We start from the raw sequence: 15,403 nt of genomic DNA on the forward strand, positions 1-15,403 counted from the left end.
AAGAAGAAGAGGGAGAAACACTCCACACTGAGCAGGGAGCCTGGCACAGAGCTCAATCCCAGCATCTCAGGATCATAACCTGAGCTGAAGGGAGACGGTTAACTGACTGAGGCACTCAGGCATCCCCACTGGAAAATTTTAATAAATTAATATACATAAATTAAGTTACGTAATAAGTGCTCAATAGATAATTTTTAAATACTCTGTTTGAAAATGTAACATACAAGAGTGATAGTCAAGGGAGACATATAAATGAGAAAATGATCAAGAAGTTAATCAACGTTTGCTCAAAGATGGCAGGTTGAAGATTGTGTTGGCCTCCATCCCCGCCCACAAAAATGATAGGAAAGGGATAAAGAAAAAGGCATAAATCCAGACGGACAAAGAGCATTTGGCAGTAGTAAAATTTGTGGAGTTGGAAAGGCAATGGGTGAATTGAAACTGACCAGCTCAAGAAAGCAGAACCCTAAATCAGCACTGAAGAAATCCACAAACAAGCTGGGTGACACCGGGGGTTCTCATACAGAGGCTCAGGACTTGTCAGCACCGGTCACCTCTGGAGGAGGAGGTGCAAGTGGTGCTTCAACACACTGGATTCCTAGAAAGTTTGTTTAAAAAGCAGTTAGATGAATAAATAAAAAAATTTTAAAAAAATCTTTAAAAGGGTGCCTGGTAGCTCAGTGGGTTAAGCCTCTGCCTTCGGCTCAGGTCATGATCCTGGGGTCCTGGGATTGAGCCCCACATCAGGCTCTCTGCTCAATGGGGAGCCTGCTTCCCCCTCTCTCTCTGCCTGCCTCTCTGCTTACTTGTGATCTCTGTCTGTCAAATAAAAAAAAAAAAAAAAGCTAGATATTGACTTTGGTGCTGGACACAAATGGCTTTATCACACTACTTCTACTTTTGTATATGTTTGAAATGTCCCATTAAATCTTAAAAAAAAAAAACCAAAAACTTTTTTTTTTCATTTATTTATTTTCAGCATAACAGTAAATGATACTGTTTTTTCACCACACCCAGTGCTCCATGCAATCCGTGCCCTCTATAATATCCACCACTTGGTACCCCGATCTCCCAGCCCCTGCCACTTCAAACCCCTCAGATTGTTTTTCAGAGTCCATAGTCTCTCATGGTTCACCTCCCCTTCCAACTTACCCCGTCCTCTATCTCCTCTATGAAGCCTGGGATCCTAGCAGAAGACATGAGGATGTTTTCTGAAGAGATTTCTTACCACAGCAGTTCTCGAAGTATGGTGAGCACATCCTAGGGAGTCCTTGAGGCTCTTTAGAATCCTTTGAGTGGCCAGACTGAAACTCCATGAAATTAAAATTCCACCCCCCTAATAAAGGAAAAAACATCAAAAACTCAGGTCATCTATAAGGGGAAACTATTAAGCTTCCCTCAGATTTTTCTGACCTTAATATTTGAGACCAGAAGACCATAGAACAACACTGAAAGAAAAACACAAGAAGGGTGGCCTAAAATGGTTGTTACATATAGAGGATATGAGCAGTTTTGAACATCAAGAAATATCTTTGACTTATTTATAAAAGTATTTATATAGCAGAGTTTCAGTCTTCCAGAGGTGACCGGTACTGACAAGTCCTGGGACATTTACATTTACAAAAGGACCCAAGGAAATATCAGAGGAATCCATGTGATAATCTGGGAACAGCATTTCAGGCAGAAGGAACAGCCAATGCAAAAATCCTGATACTGGGATGCATTGGGCAAGTTCAGGGAACAGCACGGGGACAGTGTAGACCTAATACTGGGAGCAGAAGGAGGCATGGTAGGAAAAGCAGGGCTCAAATCAGAGAAAGCTGTGTACACCATTGTGATTGATTTTTTTTTTAAACAGATTTACTGAGGTATAATTTATATATTGCAAAATTATTTTAAAGTGTATAATTCAGTTAATTTTTAGTATATTTGTATTAAATCTTTAATGAGTTGAACACATGGAAGTGATTCCATCTGATGAATATTTTAAACATGCTTCTCTGGCCCTGTGCAGAGAAGAAAGTGTGAGGGGCAAGAATGTGAGCAGGGAGACTGATTAGGAAGGTATTATTGTAGTCTAGGTAAGAGAGGGAGGAGGTGGCTTGGACATAAGTATCAGTCCACAAATGATGATGCTGTGCAGTGCGGAGGCTAGAGGTAGATCAAGTTTATTGGGGTAAAAAGAAAATTCAAGAACTTATTTTCTGGATAATGCATATAATGAAGTATCCAAAGTCATGAATGAACACCAAACTTATATCTGAAATACGTTTTTGATCATCTCAACATCCTAAATTTTAGCAAACATGAATTAAACGCTATAATTTTAAAGTTGAAACTTGTGAAACATATTGATTGCCCAAAATGCTGACTACATAGTTAGATTTTATTAAATAATATACAAGCAAGGTCTTTCACACTGGGATTTTTAATTTTTCTACATTTGGGATATAAAGAAAAGTGATGCTTTGGAGCCAAGTGGTCATTATCAAAGAAATCTCATTCTATTTTTAATGAAAGTCGAAGTTAAAAATTAGCATTCAGACCTTGTCATTAGGTAACAGTAAATATAGAGAAAAATGGACAGAGTCTGTCAGCAGGATTGAATTTAAGAATCATCAGAACTAGACAGATCTTGCTGGGCAGCTCCTGATTTAATAATTAAATAAGGTGGAGTTCAAGGCATGGCTTAAGATGAAAGACGGGACTGTCACTGAGAATTAGTTTCTCAGTTTTGTTGTTCTTACAGGCTTTTTCTTTCTCTCTTTTTTTGTTGAGTCTTGTTTTGTTTCATTGACATTTGTTGTAAGCAGATACTTCTATAGATTATATTAGACGTCTTTTGGTATAGGCAGGGATTTTCTAGTGTGAAATTCATAATTAAAATATGTAAATTAAAATTCATAATTAAAAATTAAAATTCACAATGAACTTTTAAAACAATATATTAGAATTTATAAATATGAAAATTAAAGCTGAATTATTAGGTGCTTGGGGAGGTGACAACTATAAAATATAAGGCTCTATTCATATCAATGCTTAGACACACTGAAAGTCTGTAGATGACTTTGTTGCCATTTTAGGCTCTGTTAGTGGGATTCTTTACCTTTTTTTGTATCATGAATCCTGCTGGCTATCTTGTAAAGTCTATGTAGTCCTTCTCAGGAAAATATTTTTAGGTTTAATAAAATACTGAAATTACAAAGAGAAGAAATTTTATTGAGTTATAGTTATCAAAATATTAACAAATCAAAGTCATGATAAAGTAATATATGTTTCTAAACTAATACAATAAATATCAAGATTTAGCAGGGGGCCTGATAACTATTCTAATTTATGAATAAGGATGAAGATAAGCAATATTTAGTGATTATCCCAAACTATGATGGACTATAAAAATATCTGTGATATATGATAACTACTTTGGTTTGCTGACCATATTCTTAGTTGAAGGGAAATGCTGAAGGCCAGTTAGGATAGTGAAAATTAAGATGAGATTTCCAGTTAGGATAGTGAAAATTAAGATGAGATTTCCTTCTCCATTCTAATTTCCTGACACTCTGAATTGTGTTCATGGACCTGTATCAAGTTTAAGAACCCCAACCTTAAAGAGTCTCAAAGGGCCTTTGACACCTGAGAATTTTGTTAGCCGTTACTAGCTGCTGTTAGTAGAGACCCGTGATAACTCGTGGCGCGGCTCGCCTCCCCTCTGAGCGGCCTGGCATTTGTCATTTGTAGTCGCCGCCAGCAGTTCTTCTCCCAGTCTCAAAATGATAAAGAAACCCCAAATAGCAGTAGTTCATCATTTTGAATTCAATAATCATTTTTTTAAAAAGTAGATTTTATCTTTCAATAATCATTTTTTTAAAAGTAGATTTTATCTTTTTTAAAAACAGTATTAGATTTACAGAAAATCTGAGAAGATTGTACACAGTTTCCAAATACACCCCCCTATTTCCTATATTATCATCTTGCATTATTTTGGCCCACTGTTACAACAAATGAATCAGCAGTGATACATTATTATTAACTAAACTCCACAGTTTATTCAGTTTTCCTTAATTATTATGTAATGTTCTGCTGACCAGGATCTCGTGCAGGACGTCACATTACATTTAGTTGTTAGGTCTCTCTAGTTTACTATTGGTTGTGACAGTTTCTCAGGCTTTCCTTGTTTTTTATGACCTTGACAGTCTTGAGTAATGTGGGTCAGGCGTGCTGTAGGATGCTCCTCTGTTGGATTTTGTCTTGTGTTTTCCTTATGATTAGTCTGGGGCTCTGGGTTGAGGCCGTAGGATCCCACAGGTGCAGTGCTGTTCTCATCACATTATATCCGTGGTATGTGAAACTAACGACATCACTTAAAAAAAAAAAGATTTTATTTATTTATTTGAGAGAGAGCAAAAGTGCATGCAAGGGAGGGGAGGGAGGGGGACAAGCAGACTCCGTGCTGAGTGCAGAGCCTAACGCTGGCTTCCATCTCCTGACTCTGGGGTCACCACCTGAGCTGAAATCAAGAGTCGGATCTTAACCAGCTGAGCCACACGGGCACCCCAGTGATATCACTTTTGATACTAACCTTGATCACCGGGCTGATCAAGGGTAGGGTTTGTTAGGGTTTTCACCCTAAAGTTACCCCCCACATTTCCATACTCTCCTCTTTGGTAGAAAATGACTCTGTGTAGCCCATGCTTAAGACGTAGGGCCTTCCGCTCACCATACTTGATGATGGAGTAGCTATATAAATTGTTTGAAGTTTTTCTGTGTGGGAGATTCATCTTTTCTTTCTCATATATTCATTTATTGAATCATTTATTTATATCAGTGTGGACTTGGGGTATTTATTTAATACTCTGGGTGATAGTCCAGTATTTCTTCATTTTGTTGTTTACATTGTTCCAGCTTTGGCCAGTGGGACATCTTTCAGTGGGTTCCTGTGCCCCTCTGACATCTCCCCATCAGTGCGGATACCATGGAGAAGGTATCAGAAAGCAAGATCTGTGTGTTAGGTGCACTCATTACTGTTGGGGTGTCTTTTCTTTTATGTCCTTTTACCTGATGGAGCAAGGGAGTGTCTGTGCATATACTAACCTGTGCATATATGCATTTCTCTAAATATTTCTATATGTAATCATCTCTATCTAAACACAATTTTTTACTTATATCAGTAACTCAAATAAATTACCACATGGATTGTTCTAGCCTCTTCCCATTGTGAGTCTGTAAATTCTTAATCCAAGTGGAAACTTGACTTCCACCACCCTCCTTCATTGTTACTTAATTGTTGCATTCCCGTATACGTGTATACCGGTATAAGAGTTATTAATCCATAACCCATGAGAACCAACTTTGAGTGCAGTGCTTGTGAGAGCTCGTTTTTGCTTTTGGTCTTACAGGCTCTACCTATTTTAAAATTGCTTAGGCTATCACTTCTACACCATCCCTTCAATGAGTTTTTTCATATAATATAACTAGATTCCCTTGTCAGTCTGCATTTCTTCCCAATTCTTAAGTGATTTTTAAAATTTGCATAACATAGAGTTCATTTTTTGTGCCTTAAAATTCCATGTGGTTTGACAAGTGGATCTTCTCATGTATCCGTCATTATAGTGTCCTACATATTTTCACTGTTCTAAAAAATCACCTTTGCTTTACTCTGTTCATCCCTTGCCCCTCTCCCTAGAATCCATGGGAACCACTGATCTTTTTACTGTTTGCCTAGTTTTGTCTATTTCAAAATGTCATGTAATTGGAATCATACAGGATGTATCCCTTTCAGACTGGTTTCTTTCACTAAACAATTATACAAATAAGGATTCTTCATGTGTTTTCATGGCTTGAAAACTCATTTCTTTGTATTGCTGAATAACATTGAGTTATCTGGATGTACCATACTTTTACTCATGTATCTATTGAATGATATCTTGTTTATGTTGCTTTTTGGCAATGATGACTAGAGCTGTTATCAGTACCCACTTAACAGAGTTTTGCATGGGCATAGGTTTCAAATCAATTGTGACTCAAATCATTTGCAAATTCACTGCAGGAAGTGTAACCAAAATAAATCAGTGCATATATATGTACCATAAAGTATTTATGGAAGTGTTAATAAGCAACATTATATATATATATATATTTTTTTTTAATATATATATTTTATTTTAATATATTTAATATATTATTTATATATAATATATATTATATATATATTATATGTATATATTATTTTTATATAGCCAGACACTGAAAACAGCCATCAATAAGTGGATAAATTATTTTATGTACATTCACACAAGGGAGAACTATATATAGCAATGAAAAAGTTTTAATTATGGATATACCCCATGACATGGATGAATCTCTCAGACATACAATATGTATGATGAAACCTGACCCAAAACAGTACTCTATGATTCCATTTATAGGAAACTCAACAAAGCCAAAGTTAGTTTTTTTGTGATGAAAGTCAGAATAGTGGTTGCTTGTGCAGAGAGGATGACAAACAAGGCTTCAGAATGGCTGGTAAAATTTACATCTTATAGTGGCTCAGTTTGTAAATAGATATTAAAGTGTGTACCTAAGATTTGTATGCCTTTTTGTCATATTTCAATAAATTTATGAAATAAGATAAAATATGTCACTCTTTTTGCCACTGTAAATAGTTGCTGAGTTACTAACCCTTTCTAATTTTTATCTCCTATAGGATTTCAAATGTTTGTGTGTAAAATTCCAACATTTGTATCTCCAGTCCTTATATCTTATTCTAGCATAACCGAAGGCCCATTGGTTATTTTATAATTTCTTAATAACTTGGAAAATCTTGTTTTATATTTCCTACCAAAATAATACTCTTTGCTGAGCTTTCTCTAATTCCCAATGTCCTATAATTCTCTTGGTATATTAGATTTTGAGCCTGGAAGATTTAGAATTCTTGCTGTTTGTCATCTTCTTTACTTGGTATTTTACCTAATCATACTATTTACTACTCCAAAAATGTTCTTGGGTCTTCTCTCTTCCCTTCTGTTTCCACAGCTACCAGTTGAGTTCAGGCCATTGTTGCCTCATTCCAAGACCCTTCTAGTAACCCGCTAGTTGCTCTCCCTGTCTCCTCTTGTTCCATATCCCACAAATGCAGTTTGTCCCATTTACCCATGATCGAGAACTTTAGTTACTAATCTAATGCCTTTTATAACTTCTACTTATAAGCCATGCCCATTCAAGAACAACAACCTCATCTTCCGGGTGCCACCTTTGAGTTCACGATGTGGGAAGGTATTCTTGGCACACAAGGTAATCTGTTTGTCATTAACTATACAGTTACTTGTTCGTTTCTTTATCCTGATCTTCTCTACCCAGAATTCTCCTCTACCCTGTCTGTCACAGCCTGCAAGGCAGTGATTCAAGAGCATCTTTTTTCCTGAATAATTTTTTACCCCATTTTGAGGTTTCTGTTACTTTTTTATCCTCTCAGTTCTTTGTATACAGTTTGAAAAAGGTTACTTTGCCTAAATATTGTTGTCCTTAAGGTATTTCAAAATACATCTAAGTGCTTTCCCTTAAATTTATTTTACTTACTCTGGGTCTATTTTATGTAAGACAACACGAGAGTTAGGAAAATGCCTTGAAAATGCATCGTAAAAATAAAACAATAATAAATTTAAAAAATAATAAAATGAATAACTGTCTTACTATGCAGGGTGATGATAAAATGACCAACTCGCCACATGAGTGAGTTCTGTTGCATTTATTATTCTACAGGTGCTGTGTGTTTCTTTCCCTGAATTGACCTCAGTCATAATTCGCTTCCTGTGAAGTTGGCTTTGTGTGATTTTTCACCTAGCCCAGACTTTCCTGCTTATTCTTTGATGCCAGATTGTGTTCAGAGATGCTCTAGTCACAACTTGTGTATATGTTATTGTTGAACCAAGCAACAGATTATTTGCATCTCACTTAGTTTGGATAACTATGTTCTGATGACATTTTCTAAGATCTCCAGCCATGGGTCATGCTTTCTTGGAGTAGTCCTACATTTCTATTTGATCATCATTTCATTTTGCAGATCTTCCTCTGTATTTTGAGTCATGTATCATTCCTCACAGATTTTTAGATTTCAGTATCTGGGTCGTTCTGCATGTTGATTTCTGTTTTATTTTTTTCCTTCTTGATTCTAATTTTTGATTGGCCTGGTATTTTCTAACTGAATGCTAGACGTTGTGTATGAAAGATAGTAAATGCTCTGGATCACGTTATCTTCTCCAGAGAGGTGACACTGTGACCCAGGAGAGGTATCTGATGTGGAGACATTCAGGGACCGAGGTGATTCAAGGCTGGGTTGCAGTCCTTGTACCTCTGATTCACTCCCACTCCTAGGTGGCCTTCTACACAGTTTGAGGTCAAAGTCTCTGATGTTACCTATGGCCCTCCTCCTTGAATAATAATCTACAATTTTTTACTCCTAAGTACAGTGACATGCCGAAAACACGAGTCTGCATTTCAGAGTATTTTCTCTTGGTTTCTTAGCCATCTGCCCTGTAAATGTTAGGAATTTGGGAAATTCCTTGAGGAGAAAACTGTTTGGGTGAAGCCCCTTCCTACGTGCAGCCATTCTCTCAGGGATTTTGGTTTCTCAAGTCTTGGCTGCCTAGGCCATCCCCTGCTCTAACTGCCTTGCCTCGTCCTCATTCTCCAAGATTGAGGAATGCCTCAAAGGTGAAAGCAGCTTACGGAGTGTTGACTCAGCTCTCTGAGGTTTCCTTCTCTGGCCCCCTTAAGTCCTACCTGCCTTGAAAGTTCTCCAAGGCCTTTGAATTTATTTTTTCTTGGTGTCTTTTGGGTTTTTCACTTTTTCTCGGTGTAAGTGTGATCTGCTGTAAGCTGTTCCTTCATAGGGAGAGATAGAAGTTCCTCTCCTAGGGTTTATTAAGACAGAGTTTCATTTCTGTTTCTAGTATATCTTGTCTCTTTTGTGTAATTTCCAAGAGAAAAGGGAATAGAAATAATTTTTTATTTCTGCCATTTAAAACTGGAAGGCCAAGTATGTATTCTTTTCTTTGTTTCTTCCAGTCAATCGATATTTAGGAAACAAGGAGAATTTAGAATATGTATTGGAAAATTGAACTATCTTCTAAAAGGAACTCCCAAGGCAGAGGGATCATTAATAATGAGGCAGAGTGAATAGGATCCATGGAGAAGAAATCTGAGCCTCTGATATGTGTCAGACTCTGAGCTAGGAATTGTATGTATTTTCTATATACCGTATCTATATACCATGTTTTTACATTTTGTGTAATTATTTTCATTTCTCAAATTCAGAATCTGTTGCTTCCAAAATTTAAATTATATACCTAAATTTGTATTACAATGAAGAAAGGATGGAATGAATAAAGAATGTTGGGGTTGTAATATTATTAAATGCTTAAACTTTATTTTAAATGTTTATCTTAGAATGAATATAAAAAGATACTAATTGGGGGCACCTGGGTGGCTCAGTGGGTTGGGTCTCTGCCTTCGGCTTGGGTTATGGTCCCAGAGTCCTGGGATCGAGCCCCCTGTCAGGCTCTCTGCTTGGTGGGGAGCCTGCTTCCACCCCTCTCTCTCTGCCTGCTTCTCTGCCTGCTTCTCTGCCTACTTGTGATCTCTGTCTGTCAAATAAATAAGTAAAGTATTTTTTTAAAAAGGATCCTAATTGATTAGAGCATCATCCTAACCTTTTCTAATTACTTATACTTACTGGAGTGTAATTGTTAAGATGAAAATCAATTGTCCCTTCAGCTAATGCCTGCTTACCCTAATTTTAAAGTATGTAGTCATAAACATGTTGATCTAGTTTTATAAAGATGAAAAATTCAAAATAAGTTAAACATATAATAGGGAAATGATTTAATTATGTGATATTTTTGAAAACTTTGGAAAATGCAGTGCTTGATAAAATGATAAGTAAATAAAAATATGAAACAAATGAAATTTCATTTACTAATACTGCAACTATGAAATAAAGTATTTTATACCCTAATGTGATAGGTATATTATTTTTTAAATAAAAATTGTTAATTAAAAATATTATTACATTATTTTTATGATTTTAAGAAGTTTCTAGAGCTTCAAGTGAAGAGTAAAAAACATTGCCAAATATATATTTATTAGCAGTTGCATAAAGAGAATGTAACTTTTGTGATGATAAGAACTTCGTCTCTCTTATTTACTGGTTTGTAATTTATAATTACTTATTTGTCTCCAGATCCTGAAATAATACCAGATTCAGTAATTACTCATTGAATGAATGCATGATTGAATGAATAGCTAAAAGCATATAATCATGATGTTCTTACTCTTATGGGAGAAAGCTTTTTTTTTTTTTTAAGATCTTGTTGAGTTAAGGGTTTATTTAATTTTTACGAGTATGATTTATGATACATTTATTTTCTATATTCTTATCTGTAATAGGGTATATATTTTCTAAAGGCTACTTAATGATACAGAAGTGTTATAAAGTCAGAGGCTTTCCTAACAATGTCCTATTCTTTCAGAACCAGGTGGTCAAGGAACTGGAGTCCCGTGTCCAGCAGCTGACTGGAGAAGCAGAGAACAGTAACTTACAGAAACAAAAATTAATTCAAGAAAAATTAGAAATTGAAAGATGTTACCAGATAACATGTAATGAATTACAAGAAGTAAAGGCAAGGTATTGTCTGAAGTCAGATATCTATCAGATGTGGCTGTAAAGTACTGATCTTAACTAAAAATTATTTACCAAAATTAATCACACCTGTGCATTTAACCTTGAGAAGTTTCTGGTTTATATATTGCCATTTGTTAATTTTAGAAGTCCTATTTAATAGAAGAAGCATAACATTTAAGTTAAACTGTTAGTGTGTGGTTAAAATGTGGATACTTGGGGCACCTTGGTGGTTCAGTGGGTTAAAGCCTCTGCCTTAGGCTTAGGTTATGGTCCCAGGGTCCTGGGATCATACCCTGCATTGGGCTCCCTGCTCTGTGGGGAGCCTGCTTTCACCCCTCTCTCTCTCTGCCTGCTTCTCTGCCTATTTGTGATCTCTGCTGTCAAATAAATAAAATCTTAAAAAAATATAAAATAAAATGTGGATACTTGCTTATCTATTGAAAGATAATGCATTTGAATTTTGTTCACTAAAAAATTTCATTTTTGGTATTGATTCTAAATGTTAGAAGTATATTTTATTATCTTATGCTTTTAGGCGCAACATACTGCATAAAGAAAAAGATCATCTTATAAACGATTATGAACAAAACATGAAACTATTACAAACCAAACATGATGCTGATATAAGCCTTCTGAAAAAGGAACATGCTCTTTCAGCTTCTAAGGTATTCTGTGTGGGTAGATAGAGCCATGCAGAGTAGTTACTTAATCTTACTCGGCAAAGAGCCGTATGTAGCCATGTGGAAGCAAACTATTTGGCATTTGAAATTTGTCTCTTTTTTGCTTAATTCTTGATAAAATTGAAAATTTAAGAATTTTTATTGGTATTTAAAATACTGAAAATGCGGAATCTCTAATACAGAGCATAATATAAATATTTAATAAACTAAATTCTGCTATAAGTTAACCCTTTTAAGTACCAACTTTTTTTTAAAGGAGTAAACATAAAAATTCAAGTAGAAATGCTCAGTTGTGTCAATAATGCATCTTATAGAGTAAGTATATACCCTGTTACTATTTGAAATCTGGGTCATTCTTTAGCTTTCCTAGTATCACGTACACATTCATAAAGGAGTCCATAGGCACACTCACTGGCATCCACACACTTTTGTGTCTGATACTGAAACTTTCCACAAAGAGAATCCTGTAGCTCTAATTCTAAGGTAGTCAATTACTTGCTATTTCATCACTTAAGTATTCCAGTAGATTTACTTTGAAAATTAAGATTTAAAAGGTTTTCTATAAGCCCATTGTCTTTACGTCAGCATTACATTTTTGTAACTCTAAGTACTGTGTAGAATTTAGTTTATATTTTGACTTTAAAAGATTAGTTTTTAAACTTTAAAAAAATATTTTTTATTCAGATTTATAGATGATTTCAATTCTGATTAAACCTTCAGTCAGGGGGAAAAGTAAATATTTTCACCCAGAAGTTCTAGGATGGTACTGTTTTTCATTATTCTTAAAATTCTTGTAGGCATCTGGTATGATTAAAGAACTAGAAGAGAACATCTGTCAATTAAAACAGCAGCTCCAGGAATCAGAACTTCAAAGAAAGCAACAACTAAGGGTGAGTCCTGTATTTTTATAAAGAGCAGTGGCTAAAACTCACCTTTCCTTTTCTTGATTATATGTATAAATAAGAGTCAATTAAGTAAAATCCTCAGACATACAGGGAGCCATTTTTTCTTTTGTTGCATTGTTTCATTTTTTATCTTATTTATTTTAACAAAAGTAGATGCTAATGGGATATAGAGACTAAAGAATAATTTTATTGAATATTTTTTGATTCATTAAAAAAACCAACTTTGTTTAAATACATTATTATTTTAGAATTATTTCCTCCCTTTAAATTACTCTCTACTAGTCTTCAAACTTCCTCTTTCTCCTTCACATTTTCTATATCCTTCCTTTTGCCTCATGGTCAAGAATTGCTGAAGACTAATATACGATATAATTTCAAATGTATTATTTCTGTATTGAGTCAATTGATTACCTTTAAGTAATCTCCTAATCCTAAGGGCCAGAAAGGTTCTCTTCCATTGTAAAGAAGTCTCTTTTGAGATAGGAGCATCCTCAGATAACTAAAGTTTTATATTCTGCCCTCACACATAGCTACTCACATTTCTGTTTGTAGTTTAGAAGATTGGACAGGTAGGGCTCTTGTAATAATATGCAAAACTTAAATAAAATTTGTCATCAAGTAGATTGATTTATTTCCTTAGATTGCAAATTGCGTTGACTCTAGTAGCAACTTTAAGTGTAATAAAAATATTTATTATTCACAGGATCAAGAAAATAAATTTCAAATGGAGAAAAGTCATTTAAAACACACCTATGAAAAAAAGGTAATATGTTTTGTGCGACACTGTAAGACATTTAAGATGGCCCATGAGGCTTAAGAATGAGGGCTAGTTTCTATGAAGCCATGCATTCTAGCCCTTAAAGGATCAATTGGTTTCTTAAGTTTATTTCAGCTAGCCAGTATCAAATTTTGCTTCATTTTTCATGTTTATATACATTTTCATGTTTATAAACAGCTTCTTTAGTTTATGAATTGTATCAATGTAAAAATACCCCTTGTGTATTTCATGTGTGTAGAGTATTATGGTGTTAACCTCTTATAATAAGACTTTGAAATTATATATTTTTTCTACCAGTTTAGAAGTATGGTACAATTGATGGGAGCTATTTGTATTCTGTTGTACTGTATGTATAGTAATGCTAAATATTTAACCAAAGAATATAAAACAGTTAAAGAATTGTCTACTACTTGGAAATGTATTTAATAGTTGTTTCTTGTCATTTACAACAGTGAATAATTCTGCATGTGCTTATCCATGTTATCGGTAATAACTGGGGGTTTATTGACAGAATTTAACACCTGGTGATAAAACCTAGAGTTCTATGGTTTTGTGACTTTTATCCTTCAATTTTGAATTTGTTTCCTGTATGACATGGAAAGTAAAAGAATAGTTGAAATGGCAAAGATTTTATTGTTGTTTTTATAATTATTTACTGTTGTAATATTAACTAAATTAATACATTTGTAAAATATTCACCTATTGAAAAGTGAGTAAAACATTAACCCTTCAATAATTAAATACATACAAATTAAAATAGGTTATATAGCACAATATATTTTTTTAAAGATTTTTTTTTATTTATTTGTTTTAGAGAGAAAGAGGGAGGGGCAGAGGGAGAAGGGAAGAGAGTCCTAAGCCGACTCTGCTAAGTGTGGAGCCCAACTCCTGGCTGGCTCATGACCTGGTCTGAAACCAAAACTCAGTTGCTTAACCGGCTGAGCCACCCATGCGCCATGTAGCTTAGAACGCTTTGTATATCTCATCTTACTTATCCATATGGTCACTCAGCAGATATTCATTAAATGCTTTTCCTTGTTAGAGGGAGGGGTGGGTTAAGGATGAATTAACATAGATTCTGCCTTACAGGAGTTTAATGTCTAGGAAGAATGTTTCTGTCATTTGGAAAAGTGAGTATTTCAACCGACATGTATTGACCTGAATACATGCCCTTTCAAATTATAATTTTCTAATTTCTTAAGTTATTTTGGTTTTATTTTGCTGATGTATTATACAGTCTCAGTGCAAGGTCTTAAATACATTTCATGTCTACAAAATGACATCTGAACAAGAGAGATAAATACTGCTTTCATTGGAATAAAGATTTTTTTTTTTTTTAAGTTTTTACTCTTGAGCCATGCAGCTTCATAAATATTTGACTTGGTAAAAGAAGACCATACGTTATCATAAGCCTTACCTCCGCTGTATAAGGCGTCCTCTGGGTGTCCTTGTTAGTCCGTTGTTCATTCTTTGGGCAGATGTCTGGCTTCCTGTTCATTAAGGAACACCTTCTTGGCCCCCTGCTCCACTAAACTCTGTGGTCACCCTTCTTCCTCAGATGATATGTGGGTACCTGTGAGATAGGGAGAGGGGTTGGTAGCAAAGAGAAAGGCATGCACTGACTAATTGTAAAAGAATGTGTTTCCCAAACTTCTGTCAGTCCTACTGAGGACTGTTTGATACAGGGATGGAGCTGGAGAGACAATCTTTCTTCTACCGCTGTCTTTGCTTGGCTGGTTAGCCACAAAGGACACTAAGTTTTCTGGATCAGCCCCTCTGCCTGGCAGACACACCCGAGAAACAGGTTAGAGCTCAGCTGGTCCCATGCCCGTTCTGTTTCGCTTAGGGAGCAGACTGAAATTCTTTTTGTTAGGCATCCTAAGGACAGCTTTTCCCTTTCCACAAAGTGTCAGTTGGCCTCAGCTTTTTAATAATGTAACTAGTTAAAGCGTGTTACTTGTTTTCAATGTAAATAAGAAGTGTTTAAAATAATAGCCATCCTAAAAAGAAAAATAAGCTCAGTTGTTGCTGTTGCATATGTTCTAACATTGTTTATACTGGAAGAATGCTGCTCAGCAGGTCACTTTTTGTTTTACAATTAATTCCACAGTCTCCCCCTTTTACATTGACATCTGTTCTTCTTTCTTTATTAAACCCGCTGTGATCTCAGTCCTTGAAGATTGGATGTCTCGTACCCCCCTCAGGGAATATCCTTTCTGATTGCGCAAAGAGCCGGCATAAATCTGACATGGTCCTGGACTGTGGAAGTCAGTAGCTAAATGGGTTGTATAGGTTTTTTGTTTGTTGGCCAGTGTTACAGGTGTGTACACTCAGTAACTTGGTAGACAACTTGGTTCTGAAT

General features: G+C 35.3%; 1 protein-coding gene across 16 annotated transcripts in view; it reads left to right on the forward strand.

Moving 5' to 3' along the window:
• Positions 1-15,403, forward strand: part of CEP112 (centrosomal protein 112) — a 416,468-nt gene that overhangs the window by 95,454 nt on the left and 305,611 nt on the right. For all 16 annotated transcript variants that reach the window (XM_082706657.1, XM_082706645.1, XM_082706644.1 and 13 more), the window contains 4 exons: positions 10,527-10,681; positions 11,214-11,343; positions 12,156-12,248; positions 12,967-13,026. In XM_082706657.1, coding sequence (XP_082562783.1) covers positions 10,527-10,681; positions 11,214-11,343; positions 12,156-12,248; positions 12,967-13,026 — 438 coding nt within the window. The remainder of the gene's footprint in view (positions 1-10,526; positions 10,682-11,213; positions 11,344-12,155; positions 12,249-12,966; positions 13,027-15,403) is intronic.

This window comes from Mustela nivalis (assembly GCF_964662115.1).
Source record: "Mustela nivalis genome assembly, chromosome: 17".
Classification (NCBI taxonomy): domain Eukaryota; kingdom Metazoa; phylum Chordata; class Mammalia; order Carnivora; family Mustelidae; genus Mustela; species Mustela nivalis.